The following is a 22,823-nucleotide window of genomic DNA, read 5'->3' as shown; positions in this document are numbered from 1 at the left end:
CAAGCGCAAGTTGAGCCAAAGTTGAAGTTGGTTTCAGTTTACGTTAAGACGCCGTGAGCTGCGCACCTGTGGACGGTAAATTGTGAGTGGATGTGAAAGAAGCAGAAATAACAACAATAACAACAACAGTTAACAAAGCCGGCGCGTGTGTGTGTGTGTGTGTGTAAATTGCATTTGTGTGCGTTAATCTATGAAAAGTGAATAACTAAAACAAGCTCAAAGCGTACAAATTAAAAGAAGAAGCAGCAGCAAGCAGCAGCTGCAGCAAGAAAAAAAATAAAAGAAGCAACAGCCGCAAAAGGCAAAATGTAAACGGAATTCGAATGAATGATATTTTGTGCGCGTTGTCTATGTGTGTGTATGTGTCTGTGCAAGTGTGTGTGGCAAAGCAACAGCAACAATAAGATAAAAACAAAAAAAAAACTTTCTTTTTTGCGCTACCTTTTGCCACTGACTTAAAAGTTTGTTATTGTTGTTGTTGTTGCTGCTGCTGCTGCTGCTATTGTTGCAAATTACGTGGTTTTCGCGCTGTGAAATTTTTGTTGCAAGCATTTGTTTTCCAACATAATTTTTAATTTGCTTTCGTGCACATTTATTTTCACTGCTAATTAAAATAAATGCCACTGCAAGCCAAACTAAATAAATTTTAATAACTTAATTGCAAAAGGCAATTAAAATAAATGTTGAAAATACGCATAAATTAAATTAGAGCAACGGCACATTAAGCAGCTCAAGATTCGCTCGCCAACCGAAATTTTTGCGCAACCTGTCTGCAGTTCCAGTTGGCGCAGTCATTGCCGGCCCCAAACGGCCTACACATGCTCTGCTCTGCTTTGGCCATTTGCAATTGGGATCGAGCACTGAATTGCTCCAGCTTTAGCCGACAGCAGCAGCTTCCAGCCTCGCTTACTATGTACTGTTACTTGTGCCATTTTGCTGTTGACTTTGTGCCAATTTTTTTGTGGCCCCCACTGGTCAGCTCACTTGACGCCACGCCAGCCTCTCTTTGTGTCTATGGCTGAGCGCTAGATTTTGATTTTTTGATAATTTTTCAGCTTTACAACATTCCACAAAGCCGCAGAACCGCATTTTTTTTTTCTTATTCGCTTGCATCCGTCTGCCTGCTGTCAAGCGACTTGTCTTGATCTTGACCAAGCCTTGATGTTTATAGAAACTTCAATTTGTTGATTTTGCAGTATTGTGTTATTTTTGCGATTTTGGTGAAATTTTTGTGTAATTGAAAATAATGTGCAAACAACATTAAAAAAGCTAAAGAAACGCCGGAGCAACTAGAAATCAATCATAAACAAGCATCTTGCAGCAATCAAATTAATTGCTATGAGGTAAGCTAAAAAAAAAAAATAGAAAATTGGTAAAAGAAAACAGAACAGCTTTGTTGAATTTGCGAATAAATATTAAAAGGTTTGTTGCCTAAGTCTTTTGTTTGCGTTGCTTTAAAATTTTATTTAAATTTCTATAAATGTTTTGGCGCTCTCTGCAGCTGCAACTCTTGCCAAAAATCCAAGCCGGCTTTCTTACGCAAGCACTTAAATCTGGCAGCCAACATTAATATTTCGGCCAATAAATCACGCAAACAAAGACTCCCTTAATGTTACGCAACTTCCAAGCTACATATGAGTCACTTAACTCTGGCTTAAAGCCAACTAATTATGACCCAATGCAGCACTTCCGTTGAACAAGCTGTCGGTTGGATTTCGTGTATCAGCAGCCAAAAAAATAAAATCACTTAAGCCGAGACAGAGACAAAGAAAGAGAGAGAGAGAGGGAATGTAAACAAAACGCAGACACAAACAAACTACAGTGCGCACTCGCTGTTGACAGGCGCCTTTTGTCGCTGCGTGGGCTGCCTGACGCTCTGACTAACTCTCGTGGGCAGGCAATCAGTCATTGGAAACAAAATGTAGTCGTTAAATGACAAGAGCAACAACAACAACAACAGCAACAACACACGCCCAATTGAAAGAAAAGTGTTTCGTTTGTTTGTTTTTGGCGCTTGCTCCGGTTCGTTATTAAAATAAACTTTCTATTTCAACGCAGGCCAACGAAAATTTTCAAGGTTTGGCATATGGGAAAAGCTTCCTGTACAATAACAACAACAACAAGCGTAACAACAACAACAACTGCCGAAAAAATGTTTTTCAATGACTCAACTTGGCTGCACATGTCTAAGCATTAAATGGAGTTTGTGTCTTTCGCTTTTCATTTTCTGCTCTGTGTGCAGCAGCGTAATCGAGTTTCGAGTCGCCGTCTCGACTCACGTAGCAACCTTTACCTTTACTAATACCTATCTCCGGATCTGCCTCGCTCTCGCTCCAACTTACCTGCTCTTGCTCGCCAAGAGATGCTTTCACTTTCAGCTAAGGCTGCGCGCTTGCAATTGCTTTTGGTCTTGCGGTCGTTTTAATGAACTTTGTTTGGCTTCTGATTAGCCGCTAATCGACATTTGTTGGGCGTTTGTTATGAATGTTGTTGTTGTTGCTGTTTGTTGTGAGATAATACAGTCATGCTGGGCTTTAACAAACTTTTTATAAAGCCATTAGCACTAATGTCTTGTGTTATTTCTGCTCTTCATGCTAAATGCTCTAATTTTTGTCCATTTGCTAAACTAACTCAATCGATAAGTTTGATTTATTGATTATGAGTGTTTTTGCTGTTAAAATTTCACTTTTCCTTTTGACACCAAACTTTCGCTTGCAGCAGCCAGTTTGAGCAGCCAAAACGGTTTCCATTTTTTTTTTCCAACATCAATCAAAATTAGCATTTCAATCACTTTGCAGTTGGGTCTGCTAAACAACAACAGCAACAATGAGCAGCAGCAGCAACAGTTGCTGGTGTCAAATGGTATCGCTGACATGGCTTATATAAAGCTGGCTTAGAAAGCCACTTGACAAGTATTTTTTTGGGCAATTGTGGAGCACACGCACACAAACAAAACCTTTGGCCCAGCCCTTTGTTTACTATTTGTAGATTATGTAATGCGTGCCTTTTATTTGCTGCTGTCTAAGGCACTTAAATGGACACTGCTCCCCATTAAGCTAACAATCTCTTTAGCTGTTGCATACGCTTGTTCTCATGTGAACTCTTATTATACAAAAGACTTAAGCCACAAACCTGACTACACCATTTGAGAAATTTATAGAAATTTTTACAATTTATATTTTTGTTTTTTTTCTTTCAGCCTCAACAAATAAGTATGTAAATTCAACAAAAGAAGTCTTTGCTACCAAATTAGCAGAAAATGCCGCAACGCAACAAAAAATATACAAGAAATTAACAATAAATACCACTAAGAACAAGCCAAGTCTCTGAGAGAGCAAACGCAGTAAAAAGAAAAGCAAACAATTTATGCAAAAATGCGACGAAAGTCACCAAACTTAAAGCAAGGCAAACAATACAGTCGAGCTGACTACAACAACAACAACAAAGACGAAAACAACAACAACACTAGCAATAGAATGTCTGGCAGTCAGTGGCACATTTGGCACTTGTCAGCCACGCTGCTGTCAATTTCTTTGCTGCTGCTACTTCACACAGCGGGTAAGTCGCCAGCTCAAGCTAAAGGCTTAAGTTAAAAGTTAAGTAAACCTCAACACACAAGAATTTCACACACTCAAAACACCATGCGAATTTTTAATTGTTAGGATTGTCGCACAATGGCGGCGGCTTTCACAAGGCGGCCCAAGTGCCCAAGTAAGTAGCTGCCGTTGCCAAAGCGCAGACACACGCTTTTCCAAGAAGAGGACACTCTAGCAAAGCGTTAGAGAGCTCAAAGCTGTAGCTTGAACTCATGGCATTAACTGAAAGTGAGGTTTGAATGTGAGATTATAAACAATTTCTAAAAAGCGTTAAGCAAAGCTTATGGAATAATTATTTTATAAGCATTACTTGCACTCAGTGAAACTAAATCGGATTAAATTGCTTTTTGGGTTGCATCAATGTATAGATATATTTTTTAGTTGTACTCCTAGTGAGGTAAATTAAGAAGAATACTTTCAGTAAATAAATTTTTATATCTTTTGAACAAGTTTGAAAAATTTAAAAAATGTGCATTGTCAAATTTGTGAAGCATTAACAAGTTCTACTTAACATATTAAACAAATACAGAGCTGTTAGACTATATGACTTTATATTTATATTTTTTATTTAGTTACTTACATTTGTGCTTTAAATGTTAGTGGCGTTTACTTAAATGAGATTGATTAAAAATAGTTGAAATTCCACATATGCAAATAACTTGTTCCAAACTCTGTTATTCGTACTTTCTGTTTACATTTTAGTATTATAACTAGTAATATAATGTAGTTTATTCATAATGAATTCGAATTTTTTTTCTTAATTTTTCAACAGCTTTCCCAAGTTCTGACAGTAAAATAAGTTATAAATAATGCTGTGTAGCCCAGTTGTGTACGTGCATGAGCTTTGTTTTAATTTTATTGTTTATTTTTTTTTAGAAAGCTCACACTTTTTGGTGCACATTTTATTGAGGGCTGCATAGTTGTTAAGTAAAGATGCCGCATACACAGTTTGCTTGCAGCATTTGTTAGCCAGACTTCTGAAGTGTGTCAACACGCACATTGACTTGGCTGACACCCGCACAAGCCGCACTTTGGTGGCAGCTATGCTAATTTTTGTAGCTGCGGGCTTTGACCCAAATAAAATAGACTGACAATTGTCGAATTTATTTGACAGCCGTTTCACATATTTTTAGATAAGCAGAGCAACACAGATGCGTCAACTGCTGCTGCTGCTGCTTGCTGATTTGTCTGCTTCTTATTCATTGACACAAATTGTGTAATATGCGCTTATTCATAGCGGATTCAATCAACTGGGTTTTTTTTTTTTTTGTCACCAATGCAAAGTGCGTGACGCGCGTGAATGGCAAGCTAATTAAAAAGTCTTTTATATCATTTTATTTTGCTTATAAATGGTGTGTGACAAAATTGGTTAAGTAAGCAGACAAAGAAATGCAGTTAGTTGTGCAACAAGTGAAAAGCTTTCGAGTTATCTAATAATGAGTTCGAGTGGGAAGCCTAACAGCAAGAACTAATTGAAAATGAAAAAATCTGCAGACGAGTTGCGCTTGCATAATTCGAACTGCAGTTACTTTTAACATTGCTTTCTGCTTGGCATTCATTTGTTGTGCAGCAAGGGTGTAGCCGCTGCTTGCCACATCGCGTTGTATGCAACCACTGAGCGCGCCTGGCCGTTGAATCAATTAAAGCTAACTGCTCGCACTGTTTACTGGGCCATTTAGAGGTGGCTGCTGGTTGAAACAAACCTTTCATGCAGTTAATAAGCTGCATTAGCATAACTGTGCAGTTAACAGCAACAACTATTTACATAGCGCATATAAAGCTTAAAGCATTTTCCAAGTGGCGCGCGCAAAAAAGAATTAGGTGAAGTGAAAATTATTTCAGCAGCAGCTTAATTAAAAAATCTAAAAGAAAATAAATGCTGCTGACGTTGGCCAATTGAGTAGCTGTAGACAACGGTAATAACGGCAGTTTTGGGGCTACCAATTGTAAGCGCCAGATAGCATTGAAATTCGTTGTGTGTGTTTGTTTGTTTGTTTGGAAAAGTGTCGCTCGACGAAGCGAAGCATCGATGGCCAAGGTAAACGCTATTAGAAAGCGTGATGAGCTTGAGTCTGTGTCTAAATGTATCTGTGTGTATCTGTCTGTGTGTGTGTGTTAACAGTTAGACTTAAGACTTGTGCGCAATTCATCAATCGTCAAGCATTGACAATGCGCACCTGTTGCCCTAACAAAAAAAATACCTTAATAAATCAATCTAAGCTTTTATTATTTGTCTAAATTTTCCTTTTATTTGTAGCTAAGCAGCTAACCGCTTAAGAATTTTCTGATTAGCTGTGCTTAACACACATTTGCCTTTTTGGCACATTGCTGTTACATGGCCCACTTGCTAAACAAGCAAAAGAGAGACAGCGAGAGAGAGAGAGAGAGAGCGAGAGTGCGAGAATCACCGAAAAAAGTTGTTACTTGGCTCAGTCGTCTGTGTATAGAAGATGCCGCAATCTTCAATTTCAACTGCAGCCGCAACGCTTCACAAATTTATGGCGTTGCTTTTTATTGGGTCACAAGTGGCAGGTTTTTTTAAAGTTTTTTATTCATTTTTGGTTTTTGAGTTTGGCATTCTTGGTGGGTCCCATGGACCATGTGGCTGGCATGTTGACGCAATTAATTAAAAAATATACAGACATATTTTCTTAAGCTGTGGCACAGGTGCGTTATAAGAAAAAGAAAATAAATGATAGTTGATTTTTATTGATATTGCTAGCTGTAAATTGTTGTAGGTTTAGAAGATTTATTGCAACAGAATAAATAGAAATTTTATTAAATAAAAATATATAATTGTAGCAGCTTTTCAACCAACATGCAATAATTACAGTATTATTAAATATAAAATAAATATGGTATAAGATTTATATGCCAATTTAATATTTTTTTAGCTGACTTGACAGATTTATATAAAATAAATATAGCTTGTCATGCTTGTAGTTAATTTTTGTACCAACAATTTATTTGCTTGTGAAAATTGCGTTTCCAAATCAATGATTAACATATATACGCTTATATATGATTGTGCGCGGCTCCAATTAAGTTAAGCGTTTCTCCACCCATTTCATTTCAATTAAAGGTTTGTAATCCTACCGCTCTCTCTCTCTCTCTCTCTGTGTCTTGATCGCTCTCGCGCTCTGTATCTAAAAGCCATGCAGTCGTATCAATAACTTGCACGCATGTGGATACTTTCCCTTTCCCATGATGCCGTTGACGCGACGTTGCTAAGCACAAAAATTTGTGTACAATGAAATTCAGCACAACGAAAGTTTTGGCCATAAACACACACCCATGAGGCAAGCAGTTAAGTTAGCGAGACCTGAACCTGAATCTGAATCTCAATCTGAACCCACAAATTTATCTTGATTTCGTTTGGTCAAGTTCGTTCTTTTCGGGCTCTGCGTCTGCAACGTAGCCCGGGGCTGACTTTTGAAGCGCAAGCGAAAACCGCAGACAATGAACAAAGTGCAGATTCGAAGCTGCAACATTCACCTTTTGCAGTTGCCTGATGAAGCTGCAACACACAGGTAGACACACACATCATGTGGCTGTGGCTGTGTGCGCATGACGTTTGAATGGTAATCAATGAAAACATTTCGCTTGCTCTGTGCTAAAATCCAACCGGTTTACAACTTTGTATTTTATGCTTTTTTTATAAATTCTTTTTTTATTTTTTGCATTTGTTATGCTTTGTAATAAGGCAATTGGTTGTGGCCATCATTTACATACATTTTTGTGTAGAAGTCGGTCCAAATTTGTTGTGGCGACCCCAAAAAAAACTGAGCTGGCCAAAAAAGACTTAGGCAGCGAACGCGCTGCTGCAAAGACTCAGGCAACGAACTAGCCAACAAGCAAATATGAATTTCGCTGGCGTAGGAGTCTGTCAACTAACTTGACTTCTTGAAATTCTTGCAGCTCTAGTCACAACTAACCCATAACCCATATGGGTGACTGTTTCAATGTTTCAAACTTGCTGCCGTTGAATGCCGTTAAAGACGTGCAGTTATCTTCAGACACACACGCACAACATTTGAAGTAGCCTAATAAAAAGCGCGCTCTAACTGAATGACTGACTGAATGGCTGACAGTCTGCGTGTAAGCCGGTTCTTTGGGCCATTTGTCAGCGTATTTTCAACTTTTGTATGCCAACAAGCTGTTGAGCCGAGCTTTGCTTTTGAACTTGTCACACGCCATTGAGAGAGGCAGCGGCAGCTCGTTTTGACCAATTTGATCGCCACAACAAGTTTCCGTTTGCTAGGCAACGCACATTGACACACATTTTGTGCTTGGCAAGAGAGATACATTGATTAGGAACCAAGAGAGAGGTGCTGCTTTTCAGTAATAAATTTTATAAGCACTGCGAGAAGTTTTTTTAGCTTGAAGAGCAGCAAATTACTTGGTACATTATAAAGCGCATAGCACCTAAGCTAGCCTATAATTTTAGCATTCTAAGTTAGTCTTTTATAAATAAAAATAAATAAACTGGAGAGTACGTGGCCAGACCTCCAAAAGGGTTATAGTTGTTTTGATCAAGTTGACGAGCTGAGTCGATATAGCTATATCTGTTTAAATGTGTGCCTTGATTTCGAGCTAGAGACATTTGGTATTTCCTCTCTTACCCTATATATCAGCACGAACTGTTTCAGTTTATTTTATTAGTTTTTTTTATATATAAAGCTCATAATTCTAATTTTTTCTCGATCGGATTTTTTTAATTTTATTTATTTTTTTAATGTCAACTATAAGCTGTCGAGGGTAAAAGAAAATGATTACAAAAAATAACATTGCAAAAAAAATTAAAGTTGTATTTATAAATTAAGTTTTTTGTTTTCTTTAAATTTGATAAGCTTATAGATTGGGAATGGTAAATATATACAATATTCGTTGCAAGGATTGGCGAAAACCCAAAAACCCAATCAGGTCTGGATTAGCATTAGTTATTAATAGTTGAAAGTTTTAAAATAAATCGCTTAGTAATAAAATACACAGACGTTAAGTGACAAGTTTCGTTGCTAAGATACACAACTTCTTGCTCAGGCTTTAAATTAGGCTAAGCTTTTATTATGTTTTATTCCAATTCCGTTAATTTAATGATATTATTATTTATTTAGTTTCGTGTTTTTTTAAGTAACTAAAAGCTCTCTGTACATGTTATTGAATCTTATGTTTGTCATCTTTTGAAATCTTTTTCATAGCCTAATTATTGAACTTCTGCATTTCGCGATGCTAAAATCCATGCAATGATATTATTATTAGTTAGTAATTAGTACTTACTTTAAAATTAAATGTTTTATCTGCTTATATTCAATCTCTGAACTGAGTCTCGCAATGTCTGCTGCGTCCGACTTTTAGTATTTTTTATTTATATCATTTGCTGCTACAAAATTTTTACCAGTGCAGCGACGTTGCCTTGACTTTGACGCTTACCTATGTTGGTCATACAACTTGCAACTGTCCAACTGGCAATTGCGGATATTTGCTTGGAGGCAAGCTGTGCTCATTCTGTGTTATGTATTTGCTCTAATTTAAGCAAGCACATTTAATTGATCAATTAATGCGGCGCTTATATAGAGCAGAGCGTTAGCTAAAAGACAATTAACTGACTGAGGTCATTGAACTCGACCTTAAGGCAGCCACAGGGCTTTGCACCAAGAACAAATATGCACTTTGCGTGTTTTGCTATGAAAAGCAAATATTTCAACAATTTCTAGTTGCTGCTGCTGCTGCTTCTGTTGCTGTTGTTACCAACATAAGATAAGCGATCTACACTAAATTGTAGCAAGCCAGCACGCTTAGGCTGTAGCTTGGAGCCACTTAAAGTTAGCAAGCGAGAGAGAGAGAGAGAGACTGCGAGTTAGCGCAGGCATTTGCTGCTTATTAGTGGCAGGCCAGGCTGCCTGGGCTTTAATTATAAATAGTATATGTAGCTATGTATCAGATAATTAGGCTGTTAAGTGTGTCTATTATTTAGGCAGCTAGACAGACGCTTGCAGCGCGGATGTGGATGTGGATGTGGCAGTCAGGCCTGGCAGTTGGTGCAGCAGAGCGCAGCAGTCGACTGACTAATAAATTTCGTTTTGGCTTAGACCGTGGTCAGTTTCGCAGACCTTGATTAAGGTCATTCGCCTAGGCCACGACTGCAAAGCGTTTGCATTTCCAGCTGCATTAACATAACTAATTGCAAGGCATGCGCGACAAAAGGCGCAAAGAAAAACAATTTTATGGCAACATCACTTTTACCTGCCACAGCAGCTGAAATTCTTGGCTATGCAAACATAAATAAAAGTATGTTATGCATGTTTGATTGCTCAAGTGCTCAACTGTTTGCCTTACTAAAAAAAACACTTATGTTAGCCGGCAGACCTTTGTCTAGCAGACTAAATATATGATGAAAACTTTCTTCGCCCACTAAAACAACAGTAGACAGCTGCCAGCTGGCAGCCAAGCAATGTCGGCATCAATTAGCATTAAATCAAAAAAAAAAAAAAACTAAGTTTTTAATGCCATAGACTTGGGCATTCTGTCAAGACCAAACACGCCTGCTTTTGGCTATAAAAGCCATAACGATATTTCACATAAAAGACGTGCCAAGCCAACTTGTAATATTGGTTGTGGATCTGGCTTAGGCGTGGCTCTTACAGTTCTTTGACTTTTCCACGTTGCCGACCAACAGTCGGCAGTCGAGTTTTAAGCGCTTCGCAGAGCTGCAGGGCTGCATATAAAGAATCTGTAATAGAAATCTTGTATTTTGTAAAAAGCTTTAGATTTTTATTGCTAAATGGAAAAGATTGTTTAAGGCTATTGTAGAAAGCGCTTACGCAAGAGTTTATTAATAAAGAAACTATTAAGACTTTTTACTTTTATTTATTCTTTACTTTTTTAAATTTCTTAATTAACATATAACAAGCACCAAGTTGAAGCTTTGCATATTTTAAATTTAAAAGCTTTTAGAACTAAGCTTATGCATATGAAAGGTAATGTAAATTTTGTTAAAAAGTTTCCTCAGCTCAGCAGCAGCTCTCTGAAAGAATTTATAAATATGAATAGACAAAAGTTAATGCAGCATTTCCTGGCGCCTATTTTCTGTGTACGCAACGCCAACAATTTAATAGTTGCATAATCATAAATATTATGCTGCCAAAATTGACAAATTACACGCTTAGTTTTTCTATTTTTGTCAACGTTGCGTATGCGCAACGTATACGTGTGTCGCATATTAAAATCAAAAATTGCTTGCATTTCATAATGTGCATAAAATGTAATTATCAACGCTAGCTCACAAATACACACATGCTTAAGCCTTGTTGTTGTTGTTGCTTGTTTCGTTTTTTTGGCAAGTTTGTTTCATGTAATTGCGCAAAAACTATTTTGGTTTTTTTTTATACTTTTAGAAATAGAAAGTAATTTCTTGGCCAAGTCAATTGGAAGGCGCTGAAATTGGCAATTTGGTGCCCGCGTGTGGGTTACGAGTGGCTGCAATTGCCAAACCCGAAGCTGCAACTTCGCTGCCCTCCCCTCAGACTTGAAGTCGTGCACTCAAGTAGCGTTTAAATTAGTGTAGGCAAGCGCTGGAACTAATGACGCTGTTGTCGTCAAAGTTGTTGTCGTTGTCAAGCAACTCATTGTTGTTGTTGCTGTTGTAGCCATGTCTCTGATTTGGAGCATTGAACTGGCATTTGCCTATTAACTAGCGCTAGGGACTTTGGGAGTATGGGAGGAGTTGCCAGCGACAAATCAAAAGATTTTACTTTCGTTAGCCGTGAAAGTGTTGCATGCCACACAGTTTCAATTTGACCAAAATTGTGTGTTACACTTAACCAGGCCAGTTGTCGTTGTTGCTGCTGCTGCTATTAATTTCAACCAATGCCGCTGGCGCCGTGTTTTTATTTGTTGCTCTTGCTGTTGTTGTGGTTGCTCACTCATTTTTGGTCTACACTTTTACCTGCCACAAATGCAATCTGTTTTTTGTTATTTGCTGTATCAATAATAGCGCTGGCAAGTGGCAATGTTGGAAAATTGCAAGGAAAGTGAAAATGCGGCCAAAACGCACAATATTTATGGGCATTGTTTGATTTGAGCGCATAGGAAGCGCTAATTATAGCTGGCAGCGCATAGAAAGTGAATCCGATAATATTTTAAAACATTTCAATCAACATGCTACACATATTTTGTTTCTGTTTTTTTTCTATGCTGTTTGCCGTTTGTTTTTGCGCTTTTTGTGTTGTTTTCTTAATTAATTTTGAGTTGCGCCAGTTTGAAGCAGGTGAAAGTAAAAACTGTGCCAAAATATTTTTTAATCAACAACAAAAGTTGTTTTTTGTTAACCGCAATACAATAAGGTTAAGCTCAGTAACTAACGCGTTTTTTTTTTGCTGTAACCTGTAAGCTACACCATAAACCTAAAACGGAAAAAAAATTATCGCGTTAAGCCCTCAACTGCAGCCAAACGTGCTAAGATGTTAACCAAACATTTGCAGACACAAGTGCTTGACACCTGTGTGTGTGTCTGTGCCACGCTTGCAACGCTTGCCTGTGGCAAGTCAACGAACGAACGAACGAACAAACGCTTGCTGCACAAGCCGCAAAGCAAAAGAAAGTAACGACTGCAGCTAGTGGCAGCTACAAGTATTTATGTGTGTGTAATAGATATGCAGCGTCGAGTACGCTTCGTGGGGGGTGTCAAAAGTCAGTTAGGCTTAACAGTCGACGCATTGATTTTGAGAATGAGAATGAGAGCAAAGTTCAGCTTGAGTCAATTGCGTTAAAAAGCGTCTTCAAAACAAAAAAAGAAAGCTCTTCAAATTGATAGCATTAGCAAGTGCATTTAACACCTAAATAATGTTAGTTACAGTTAAAAGCTGCATGACTGATACTGCTTACATTTCGTTTAGAAATTAACGTTTTATTATTCCCTTTAAAGCAGCTTAGTAATAAATATATAATGAATTCAGTACACTACAGAACAATTTATCAACAATTTATCATCTTTGGTTATCCTCCTAAAAATTGTTTAAGTAATTTTAAATTTTATTGCACTTTTTCCGTCTTCTTTTGAGTACATACTTTCCATTTATTGCTGCCACTATATTTATATTTAATTGCTGGCAATTTTTGTAGCGCTCAGTGCAGCTGCTTTAGCTTTTGTTAATTATTTGTTTCGCCACGCAATTTATCGCAGTGAAAAGAATCTCTGGCAGATTAAAAAATTCAAACGCGTCTCGGCTTGCAATGCTGTCAAAACAAAAGCGCCGTCTTGGTTTCACTTTTCAGCCTGCTGGCTGTTGCCTCCGCCCCCTGCCACCTGCCACCAGCTGCCTACAGCCCTATGCTTTTGTCTTTTGTCATTGTCAGCATACATATGTTGGCAACTGTATGCATATTTGCATTTCTTAGAAATTCAAAGCGAGCGAGCGAACGAGATCTCGTTTTCAGTACCACTGGCAGGCATCATTTATTTTCGATGTCAAGTTTGTGTCTTAAGTCTTTTGTATTCTTTTCACTCTCGCACACAGACATATGTATGCATGTGTGTTGCAGTTGTATTTGCTTTTTAGGCACACATCTAAGACAGACAAAGCACACGCCTGGCGACATCTCAAATTGCTGGTTGTCTTCTCTTCAAGCCAAGGCTGTGCCAACAAATATATAGCTTTGCTTTTTTTATTTGTATTCCTATCTGTATCTGTCACAGTTGTACAGCCTTATTACTTATTACACGCGCTCTCCCCACGTCCCGTCCACATACAATTGCACAGCTGCAAGGGGGCGTGAAGGCGACGCCTTCAGCGGCGCAGACTTGAGACTTCTACGCAAGACGAGAATTTCACAAATTGCTACGTGAAGCGTTGAAAAGATGCCAAGCCAAGCGAAAATCTTCACATTGCATTGCAAATATAGAAATTCATATTTTTACGAGCTTCCATATTCATTCGTACGTGCATGCTTAAGAGTTTTAGGCTTGAGCTACTTGCGAATTACAATTGAGAGTGGCTCAAATCATATGATAATATCTCCATCAAAGAAACACAGCTCAAAAAGAAAATGGCTTGATTGAATATGAATGCAAAAAATAAATAGATAAGAGAGATGAAAAAAATGTTAGGCAATCTAAATTTTGCAAAGATTCAAAAAAAATTAAATTAACTGCTTATCAAAGTCTCGATCGATAACTGAGTGTTATCGATTGCCCTTAGAATAAGCTGCAATTGGGCATTTTAATCTTATTAAAGCTGGTCACACTAAATAAATATCTTCTTTCAAAAGCGTGCAAAAACGAATAAAATTGTTTACAATTTAAACAATTAAACAAATTTAAGGATTTATTCCTTTTAATTGCTTAGTTTGAAATAAGATACTTTTAATTGCACCGCTAAAATTCCCTTTACCATTCTCTTTACTTGCTACAGCTGCCCATCATAATGACATCTCACAGATCTCACCCAAGTCCAGCAGCTACAAGAACGCTCAGTTGAGCATAGAGAGTACCATGGCCGAGCTGAATCCAATGCCAGCGAGTCAGGATACCACGCATGTGGAGAATGAGACACGTGCGCGCGTTGAGCGCTCCGCTTCGCCCATCTTAAACGACCAAACGGGACTCAATGACTTAAAGGACAATGGCAAGGATCTGTCGGGACGCTATTTTCAGTACAACATCAAACCCACAGGCACCATTGATCAGTTGTCGGAGCAACAGCAGCCGGAGCGCACCCAACGCGCCAGAGCGGGCAAAACCTTGGAAGCCAGTTCGAGTTCCAGCGCTGCCACTGAGCAGCCTTTTTTAGTGCAAGGGGACCTTCGACCGCTTACGTCGGGGTCCCCAATCAGCCCGAGCAAGAGTACTGCCAGCTCGGTGGCAACGACGACTGCGCTGCATAGTGCGCGTCAGAATGGCAATCCGGATATACAGGACATTATCACAGGCATTGTGAAGCTGCTCAATGGCAATGTGAATGTGCATGCCAATACGCAAGGACCACGCCCACGTCCAGCAGCAAATCGCATAAACAATCGTGGACCGCCACGCATCTCTGAGTCCCAGCCCATGCCCATTGATTATGAGGCCCAAAAGCCAGGCACCTCGATGCGACCACCGCCGTATCCTTTCGATCGTCCGGAGCGTCCTTTTATTACCGGCGTACCCATACCCGAGCAGATAGTGCCTGTGCGTCCGGGCTTCGTTAGCAATCGTCCGCCTTGGTATCGTCACAAGCCACGCCCACCCATTACCACCAGTGTCAATGGACAGCGACGTCCCTTGCCGCAGTATCAGCCGCTGCCAACGTCGCCGCCGCAGCAGCCAATACAACAACAACAGCAGCAGCAGCAGCAACCACAAGGCGAACTGGAGCTTACATTAGATGCAGTGCAGCCTACAGACACCACCTACGACTCAGAGTTCTCCAACGAAGATGCCAATGAGCAGTACATCGAAGTCTCCGATCAGGATAACGATGCAGCGGCCAGCGCTGGCGATACTGAGGAGGAGTCTTCGCCTATCCCAACACAGCAAAGCAAGCCCAACGAAAATCATGCACATGCACATCCACATGAGCATGAAGGCTACACCACCATCATAGAAACCAGTTCGGTGGTTAATACTGTGATGGGTCACTCCTCCAGCTATGTGCCCATGTCTATGGAAAGTCATAGTGCAGAGCTAGATCCCTCCACTGAGGAAGTCATCTTTATGACTGCCAGTCGCACTCCCGTATTGGAGATCAGTAGCAGCACCAGCAGAACTACGACCGCAGCTTTGGATACACCGTCTCCGACGCCAAGTAGCGCCATACCCATGACTACCACCACATCCACAACTAGCACCACTACTACCACCACTAGCTCCACTACTACTACCACCACCACCACCACCACTGAAAAAGCGCCTACTGCCAATGCTCCCACGCCCACTCCATCCGCAAAGCCCAACGCCTCCTATCATCCCCGCCCCGGCCTTGTATTAGATGATCCCGAATTCAAGCCCGGTGGACGCCCGCGTCCGCCAGCACAGCGTCCAACTGCGCCACAGCTGCCCATACAGCCCACACGTCAGCAGCTGCCGCCAGGCTATGGCGAAATCTTTGATGTAACGCTTTCGGCTATACAAGGACCTGGACCCAAGGGCAGCGGCTCACAGCAGACCATAAACATAAAGCCTTATGGTAGCTATGGAGCGGCAGCGGGAGGGGGAGGTGGAGCGGGAGCAGACATTATAGTGTCGGCAGCAGGTGACGATGGCTTCGTCTCAATTGATGGCAAACGCACTTACATCAATCTATTTGGTGATCCCACAGATGCGCCCACAGTTGGTGCCAGCACGCCAGCAACACGTTTGCCGCAACTGCCAGGAGCGGCAGCAGGTGCAGCAGCAGCAGCAGGAGCTAGTGGTGCAGCAGCAGCTACAACAGCAGGTGGACATGCAGTTACCCCCAGCAGCAATGGCTATGTGGTGCCCGAGACGGAGGTAGTGGAGTTGCAGCCGCAGGGCGCGGCAGGCTCAAGCGCTGGAACAGGCGCCACCACACATGCGTTGCCCACACGCCCGCATTATCGCCAGCGCCCCACGCAGCCGCCAGTGCGCATTGATACCTGCATAGTGGGGGATGACACCACCTGTGACCAGGCGCAGCACGAACGCTGCAAGACAGACAACGGCGTCTCCAGTTGTCACTGTCGACCGGGTAAGCGATACATAGGCTTTGGCTTAACTGGCACACGAAAAATTTCACATGCTACAAAAATTTTCAACAGGTTACTCGCGTCGCAAGCATCGTGAGCCATGTCGTCGTGTCATCTCGTTCCATCTGGGTCTGCGCGTGGATCGCATTTACGAGCATCGCATTGTCTGGGATAACAAGCTGCTGGATCGCAATAGCGAACCCTATGGCCAGCTCAGCTACGAAGCTGTGCGCGCTGTAAGACACGCTTGGATTCATTTTAATTAAGGCTTAACTTAAAAACTTGCTTGTACTTGCAGCTGGACTCGGCCATGTCTATGACACCCTACTCGGATGAGTTCATGGAGGCCAAGGTCAACAATATATACCGTGGAGATCCGAATCTAGGCGGCAGTGGTGTCTACGTCAATTTGACGCTCAAGGTAAAAGCAAAAAATCCTTTTAAAAGAAAATTGGTATTTGAAGCTCTCACTTTGCTTGCAGTTGGATGAAAGCGTTGAAACACTGCGTCCCAATCTGCGCAGCGATGTGCAGAAGCATCTGCTGGGCGTGCTGCATCGTCGCAACAACAACATTGGCAACTCGGTGCTCTATGTGAGCTCACCCGAAGGCGCTGTTTCCGCCTTGCATGATATCGATGAATGTCAATCCGCGGAGCTGAACGATTGTCATGCCAGCGCCACTTGCAGCAACAGCTGGGGCAGCTTCCGTTGCGCCTGCGAGGCGGGCTTGCGAGATCCCTGGGCTGATCAGCCAGCGCGCGCTGGTCGTGACTGCCAAGCCTGTCCGGACTCTTATTGCAATAATCGTGGCATTTGCAGCTACAATGATGAGGGCGCGCAGGTCTGCGCCTGCGATTCGAGTCACTATGGCGCACAGTGCGAGATCGATGGTGAGGTGCTGGGTGTGGCCATTGGCGCATCAGTGGCAGCTGTCATCATCATTGTGCTGACGCTGGTGTGCCTGATCATGTGGTCACGTCGCTGGCAGCGTGAGCAGAAGAATGCCATGGGCTCACCTGTCTTTGGCTATATGAACACGGCGCCTTTGAAATCTGCGGGCTTGCCACAGGCGGGCTACCAAGTGACGCTCGAGGATCGCATGCGCTGGGCACAAATTGCAGATGTTATGGCGCAAACGAATCATTATGGCGTAAGTGCAACAAGCAGCTTTAGTTTGGACTATTTTTAATTTATTCATTGTTGTTGCAGGCGGAACCAATCGGACCTACGCGTCCCTCCTCGGCCATGTTTGCATATCCGAATCTGGCTGCTATGGGCATGGGCACCATTGGTGGCATGTCGCTGCAGAGCACCATGCAAATGCATCCAAGCGTCAGTCTGGCGCCGCCAGTGCCATTGCCCAGGTAAACAAACATTAAAAAAATATTTTTATTACGTTTTAAAACAATTTACTTGCACTTAGAAGACTTGGCCTGGGTCCACGCGCAAGTGGCATGCGCACGCTGGAAAACTCTAGCTCCAGTGAAGAGGAGGATCGTGCCGATCTGCTAGGACGCAACTTTCAAGTGCCACGCCCCAAGAGTCGCAGCAATGGCAGCATTGCGGTAACTACCAGACAACTAATTTTTGAGTATACATTTAAATTTTAAATTTCGAATTTATAGAATCAATCGGGCATCTACTATGATGTCGACTATGAGCCATCTGGCAATGGCATTGGTAACACCAGCGTCGATCATCTTTATGGCTCGCAGCAGCAATCTGTTCACTCATCGGGCAATAATCATATACCCGGGCCCCAAGGCATACCCATGAGCACCTACACATCCGGACGTGCTCCCAGTAGTTACTACATGAAATAAGCCTGCCCCGCCCCTCTCAATCCCTGGACACGTCTACTCTAGTTTTAAATAGCGCCTGTAAATATGCAATCTAAGCCTTAGTTAAGCTGCCACACGAAAACGCTTTTCCCTTGCAGTCCACGCCGTCTAATGTCCGCTTACTGCAACTGAGACGCGTTTTTGTGTGGCCCACACAGCAATTTGTAGACTTAGCTCATAGTTTCTCTTACACAAAAGTCTTGCTATCGCTATACCCAAATAGTTAAGCTTAGGCCTAGTTGAAAGCAATGTAAACGATCACTAATCATTAGTGTTTAAATTAATTAACTAAACGTATGCTTAAATTATTTTCACATTAGTTGTAATTAAAATTCAATTAAAGAAAGTCAAACGAAACGAGCGTTAGTATTTACAGTACTAATGATGTATTTTAATTGTATATAAATAAAAATAAATTTAAAAACCACAAATTTTTGGTTTCTCATGCAACGGACGGTATACAAACGGACAGGACTCAATTGGCTTAGCTTGTCTTGCTGAACAATAATATATAAACTTTATGGGGTCTGCCACGGTTCTTCCTTTGCACAGATTACATATACCGTTTTTCATTTTAAATAATTCAATATATGTCAGTGTATAAAAATAGTGTTGTTAAAAAAGTACCAAGAAATATTAAGCATTTGGCACGAATGTGCATCACATAATCATCGCCTAAAGTGTCAAGTCATCGTCTTCGTTCTTGACGTGTGAAAAATATTAGTATATTAAAAGATCTCGAGCGTGTAAAATCAATTCAGCATTTTAAATTATTTCTGTCTGCTTGCGATTTTTTAATTTAACGGCGTAATAACATAGGTCATTAAACGGGAGAAGCCATTATTTAGCTATACCATTATTCGCAGCTCGATTTTAGCTTCAATTCCGCAATATCAATTATCTCTGGCTGTTTGCGATATTTAGCATTGGTCCTTATAAAAGACCAAGCACAGCATTCGTCCTCGCCTTTTGGGTCCATCTGGTGCATCTAGAGTGCGTAGCAAAAGAATTGATTTGTTTAATATGTTACCATGCATTTCTTGTTTACATTTGAATTTAACTGTCTACCTTGCAGTGGCTCTCAAACTACACTTTATACATGAAACTATAGCCATCCTGCTCGAGCAACGAAAGTCAGTGTTGTTAAATATTAAAAGAGCGCGCTTTTTTGAAAAAGTTGTTACGTAGCTTTAAGCACGACGCACACAACAATTTGCGCGTAAGTCTAATGTCTTAATGAAATAGGAAATGCACAATTTTAGAAACACAACATAAATAATACAAGATATATAATAAATAAACACAACGACAGCCGCTGCGCTGCTGTGATTTATGAAAATTTCACTTTTCTTTTGGGCCCTAACAGCTGAAACGCAACTTGGTAATTTACGAGTGTCGTTCACACGCATAAACAAATTAAAATTATTAGAAGAAATGAAAATCCTCAGCGTTTTTTTACGTGTGTGCAGGTAATGGTTGCGTGCGACAAACTTATGCAACAAGTGGCCAACTGATCGTGCCACAAGCTGCGTGTACGACTTTCAATTATGTGCAGAGCGACTGCTCTAGACTTAGAGCATAGTGGGGGGCGTTTGTATATGTGTTTGTGTGTGTGTGATCGAGAGTTCACACCAATGCGTTAAAGCGTTAAATCATTAAACATTAGCTGGCTTTAATGCTGGTGTTTATGGTGCGTATGAAGTTCAATGCCGATGCAGGTAGTCGAAAGGAGATGAGAGACGGTGATGGCATGTTATTAATTAATCAACACCTTTAGGCTGGCGGCACAACTGAGCTTAAGGTAAAAACGCTTAGCGCCAGCAATTGATAGCCAAAAGGTCGTAAGTCGCGCGTTCATCACATTGCCAACTTTGCTTGGCTTTAATTGCGTTTTTATTTCGTAATTATTGAAACGCATTCATAGCGCTAAAAATATATACACACTCATATATAGTTTTAAAAAGATGTTTTGATGCGATTGTAAATAGTTGTTGACCCACATGTAAATCAATTTCAGTTCATGACGCTGCACTCTCCATCTGCTGCTGCCCATTGCCTGCAAAATGGGCGTGTGTGGGCGTGTCTCGGCATGTGTAATCTTTCAATCTGGCGTTGATATAACTATAACGCAGCGCACGTAAACGTGAGACTCGTGCTGTGCCAACGCAATAAAGCGTAAATGCCAAAATCATATCAATGTACTTAAATCGATGCTCTGCAAATTTGCAATTTTTTTTATCACTTTTGCTTTGCCAAATTTTTGCCAATTATGTCACCCAAACGCTTTGCTGGCCTTAACCAGTGCAAGCACAAATAGTTGAACTTTTTATTAACTTTAAATTAGTTTAAAACAATTGCAGCAATAGGCGCATGACTTCGCAGTTGCTTGACTTACATAAGCAACTGTTGCACTTTCAAGGTTCATTTTTACTCACGCTTTAGTTACCATCTTCCCCTCTTTGTGACTGCATTCGATACACACTTTTACAAAATGCATTGGTTCAAGGGCAAGGCTATATAAGGCTTCCCGCAGACATAACAAGAAATTGATCATTATCTACATAAAAGCAGATTTAGGTCAGAAGAGCCCACTAGGCTTATTATCTTAATGCTTGACTAGACGCAAGCAACTTAACGCATTTTTAACATTTAAATAAAAACCGCAAAAACTGCATTTTTAAAAGCTTGCAAATTGTATATTATTAAGTTTCCTTAATGTTCCTTAATGCTTGCAGCAGTTGTTTATGAGCCGTTCAAGGGCATTAATATACTGTTTAAAAACCAGAAAACATTTTTATTATTAATTATTTGCTCTTGAATATTAACAATAATACATAATTAAAATGTAGTTCAATGAAGTTATGGTTTCAATTTAAATTAAAAGATCACTAATAACTTTCAATTGGACTTCACTCTTAATTAAAGTAATTAAAATTCCTGCTTGTGTCTATTAACCAAACTATTTGCTGCAGTCTATTCAGTTTAAGATCAGCATGTCTAACCACAGTCATAAAAATGTTGTAGCAACTAGCTTAGCGTGCCTTTGTGTATGTGCCAATAAGACTTTTGTCGCTCTTGAGCTTTGCAACAGCAACGGCAACAGCAACAGCGACGACAATGACAATGTCCATGCTCAATTCGTTGTCATTGTTGTTGGAGGCGTTGCAAGTCATAACTCAAGGCATAGCATTTAGTTCCTCGTGCTGCTTACATGCAACGTATGTTGCAGGTTGCCTGGTGTTGTGTGTGTGTGATTGTAGGGTAAGTGTGTGTGTGTTGTCGTTTGTCATGATTGAAGGCGCACTGCAAGATGCGCTTCCAACTTCCTTGTTGGCATTAGTATTGTCAACGCCTGACAATGTATGGCAAATGAGTTGGGCTAACAAAAAATATAATAAAAAATTTGCAAACACAGCTGCAACACATATAAATTTTATTTTAATAGTTTTTTTGAGTGGTTTTTAACGTTTACTGTGCCACAGTCACTGGTCACAGTGGTTATATCTGTTATAAATGTAGATTGAACTTTTGTATTTAACAAAATTTAACTTTAAAATTGAAAAATTTTAATATAATTAATTAATTAAAATATATAATTAGCAGCATCATTTATTCCATTGTTTATAATTCTGTGTAGTTTACTTAATAATGAAAACAAATTCATTTTAATAGAAGTGCATAATTTTCTTCATTTATTTATAAGCCACATTTCTTGAGATTTTAATTTTATTTAAAATGAGGTAACGTACTCTGGCAATTGTCAACATAAACAAATCCTAAAGTAGCTGCTTCCAAATCGTACAAATCTTGTTGCATTATATAAAATGATTTGTCTGGGAAACTAAGCTAATTGGCGTGGTAGATTTAATTGTGCGACCCACTGTGCTCCAACCAAGTTGCTCGCTCTCTTTCTCTCTCTCTTACTGTAAGCGGAACAACAGAGAAATGTGTACAAAATTTGTACAGCGCACGACAAACTGCACGCAAATGTTGCAGTTGCAACACCAATACACATGCAGCTATGAAGGCTATAAAAAAAGGCAGTTGGAATTAACATATATGTGTATATGTGTTAATGAGCTAAGGCGCACTGTTTGCCGGCAGCCAACGAAGATTCGCACGCACATAAAATAACTTCATCGCATTGAAGTTGTTAGCTGCTGATCATTGTTGTTGCTGTCGTCGTTGTTGTTGTTGCTACTGTTGGCCGCCCACGTGGGTGTGCGCCAGGGTTTTGGCCAGACAATCAGTCGCTTAAAGAGACAATCAATTGGCATGGCCACTCGCAGCTTGTGTGAAAGTTGCATTGAACGTGGCTGATGTAATCACAGAGGTTGCATCTGCCACAGCTACTTCCATCCTCACCTGTTGCCAGGCAGCAGCGATTGCGCAATGTTTAATTGTGTGCATAGCTACAGGAAGATGCCAGCCCAAGTGCTTCCGCTAGAGCCCAAGCATAAGCTTAAAGGCCTGCCAGCTTAGCTATTGGCAATAATATTCAAATTGCGTATACGCCGCATTAAACCGTCTAGCGCATTGCAATGCTGTTTAATTAGCAATATTTGTCAAAATGCTATAAATATAAATTATTTGCCAGTCTCGTTTCAGGTGTCTTCATGCTACCAACGTTGAGCTGCTTATATATGAGGAAATCTGCCCAGTTGCAGCTGCAACAGCAACTGCTACGCAAATTGGAATGTGAGA

The 22,823-nt window shown here is 40.5% G+C and overlaps 1 protein-coding gene across 3 annotated transcripts; it reads left to right on the top strand.

Moving 5' to 3' along the window:
- The first annotated feature begins 57 nt into the window (after nucleotides 1-57).
- On the top strand, nucleotides 58-18,434 carry LOC108597670. Of its 3 annotated transcripts, XM_017984343.1 has the most exons (11): nucleotides 58-82; nucleotides 1,197-1,343; nucleotides 3,200-3,558; nucleotides 14,006-15,826; nucleotides 15,893-16,279; nucleotides 16,350-16,513; nucleotides 16,576-16,698; nucleotides 16,760-17,428; nucleotides 17,488-17,642; nucleotides 17,702-17,843; nucleotides 17,904-18,434. In XM_017984343.1, exons 3-11 carry the CDS (start codon nucleotides 3,375-3,377, stop codon nucleotides 18,099-18,101), a joined length of 3,843 nt encoding a protein of 1,280 aa, XP_017839832.1. In that variant the 5' UTR covers nucleotides 58-82; nucleotides 1,197-1,343; nucleotides 3,200-3,374; the 3' UTR covers nucleotides 18,102-18,434. The 3 variants fall into 3 exon arrangements, with proteins under 3 accessions (XP_017839832.1, XP_017839829.1, XP_017839830.1); XM_017984340.1 differs by having other exon boundaries at nucleotides 14,006-16,279; XM_017984341.1 differs by having other exon boundaries at nucleotides 59-82; nucleotides 14,006-16,279; nucleotides 17,705-17,843.
- Nucleotides 18,435-22,823: the final 4,389 nt, after the last annotated feature.

Source organism: Drosophila busckii, chromosome 2R (assembly GCF_011750605.1).
Source record: "Drosophila busckii strain San Diego stock center, stock number 13000-0081.31 chromosome 2R, ASM1175060v1, whole genome shotgun sequence".
In the NCBI taxonomy this organism is placed as follows: Eukaryota; Metazoa; Arthropoda; class Insecta; order Diptera; family Drosophilidae; genus Drosophila; species Drosophila busckii.
This window is presented reverse-complemented; position numbering and strand designations above follow the sequence as displayed.

What these genes read in the sequence shown, in the direction of transcription:
- LOC108597670 (XM_017984340.1), top strand. Translation starts at nt 3,375, where the DNA reads ATGCGACGAAAGTCACCAAACTTAAAGCAAGGCAAACAATACAGTCGA. An exon ending in GCTACGAAGCTGTGCGCGCT is followed by an intron (nt 16,514 to 16,575) that starts GTAAGACACGCT and finishes TTGTACTTGCAG; the next exon opens with CTGGACTCGGCCATGTCTAT. An exon ending in ACGTCAATTTGACGCTCAAG is followed by an intron (nt 16,699 to 16,759) that starts GTAAAAGCAAAA and finishes CTTTGCTTGCAG; the next exon opens with TTGGATGAAAGCGTTGAAAC.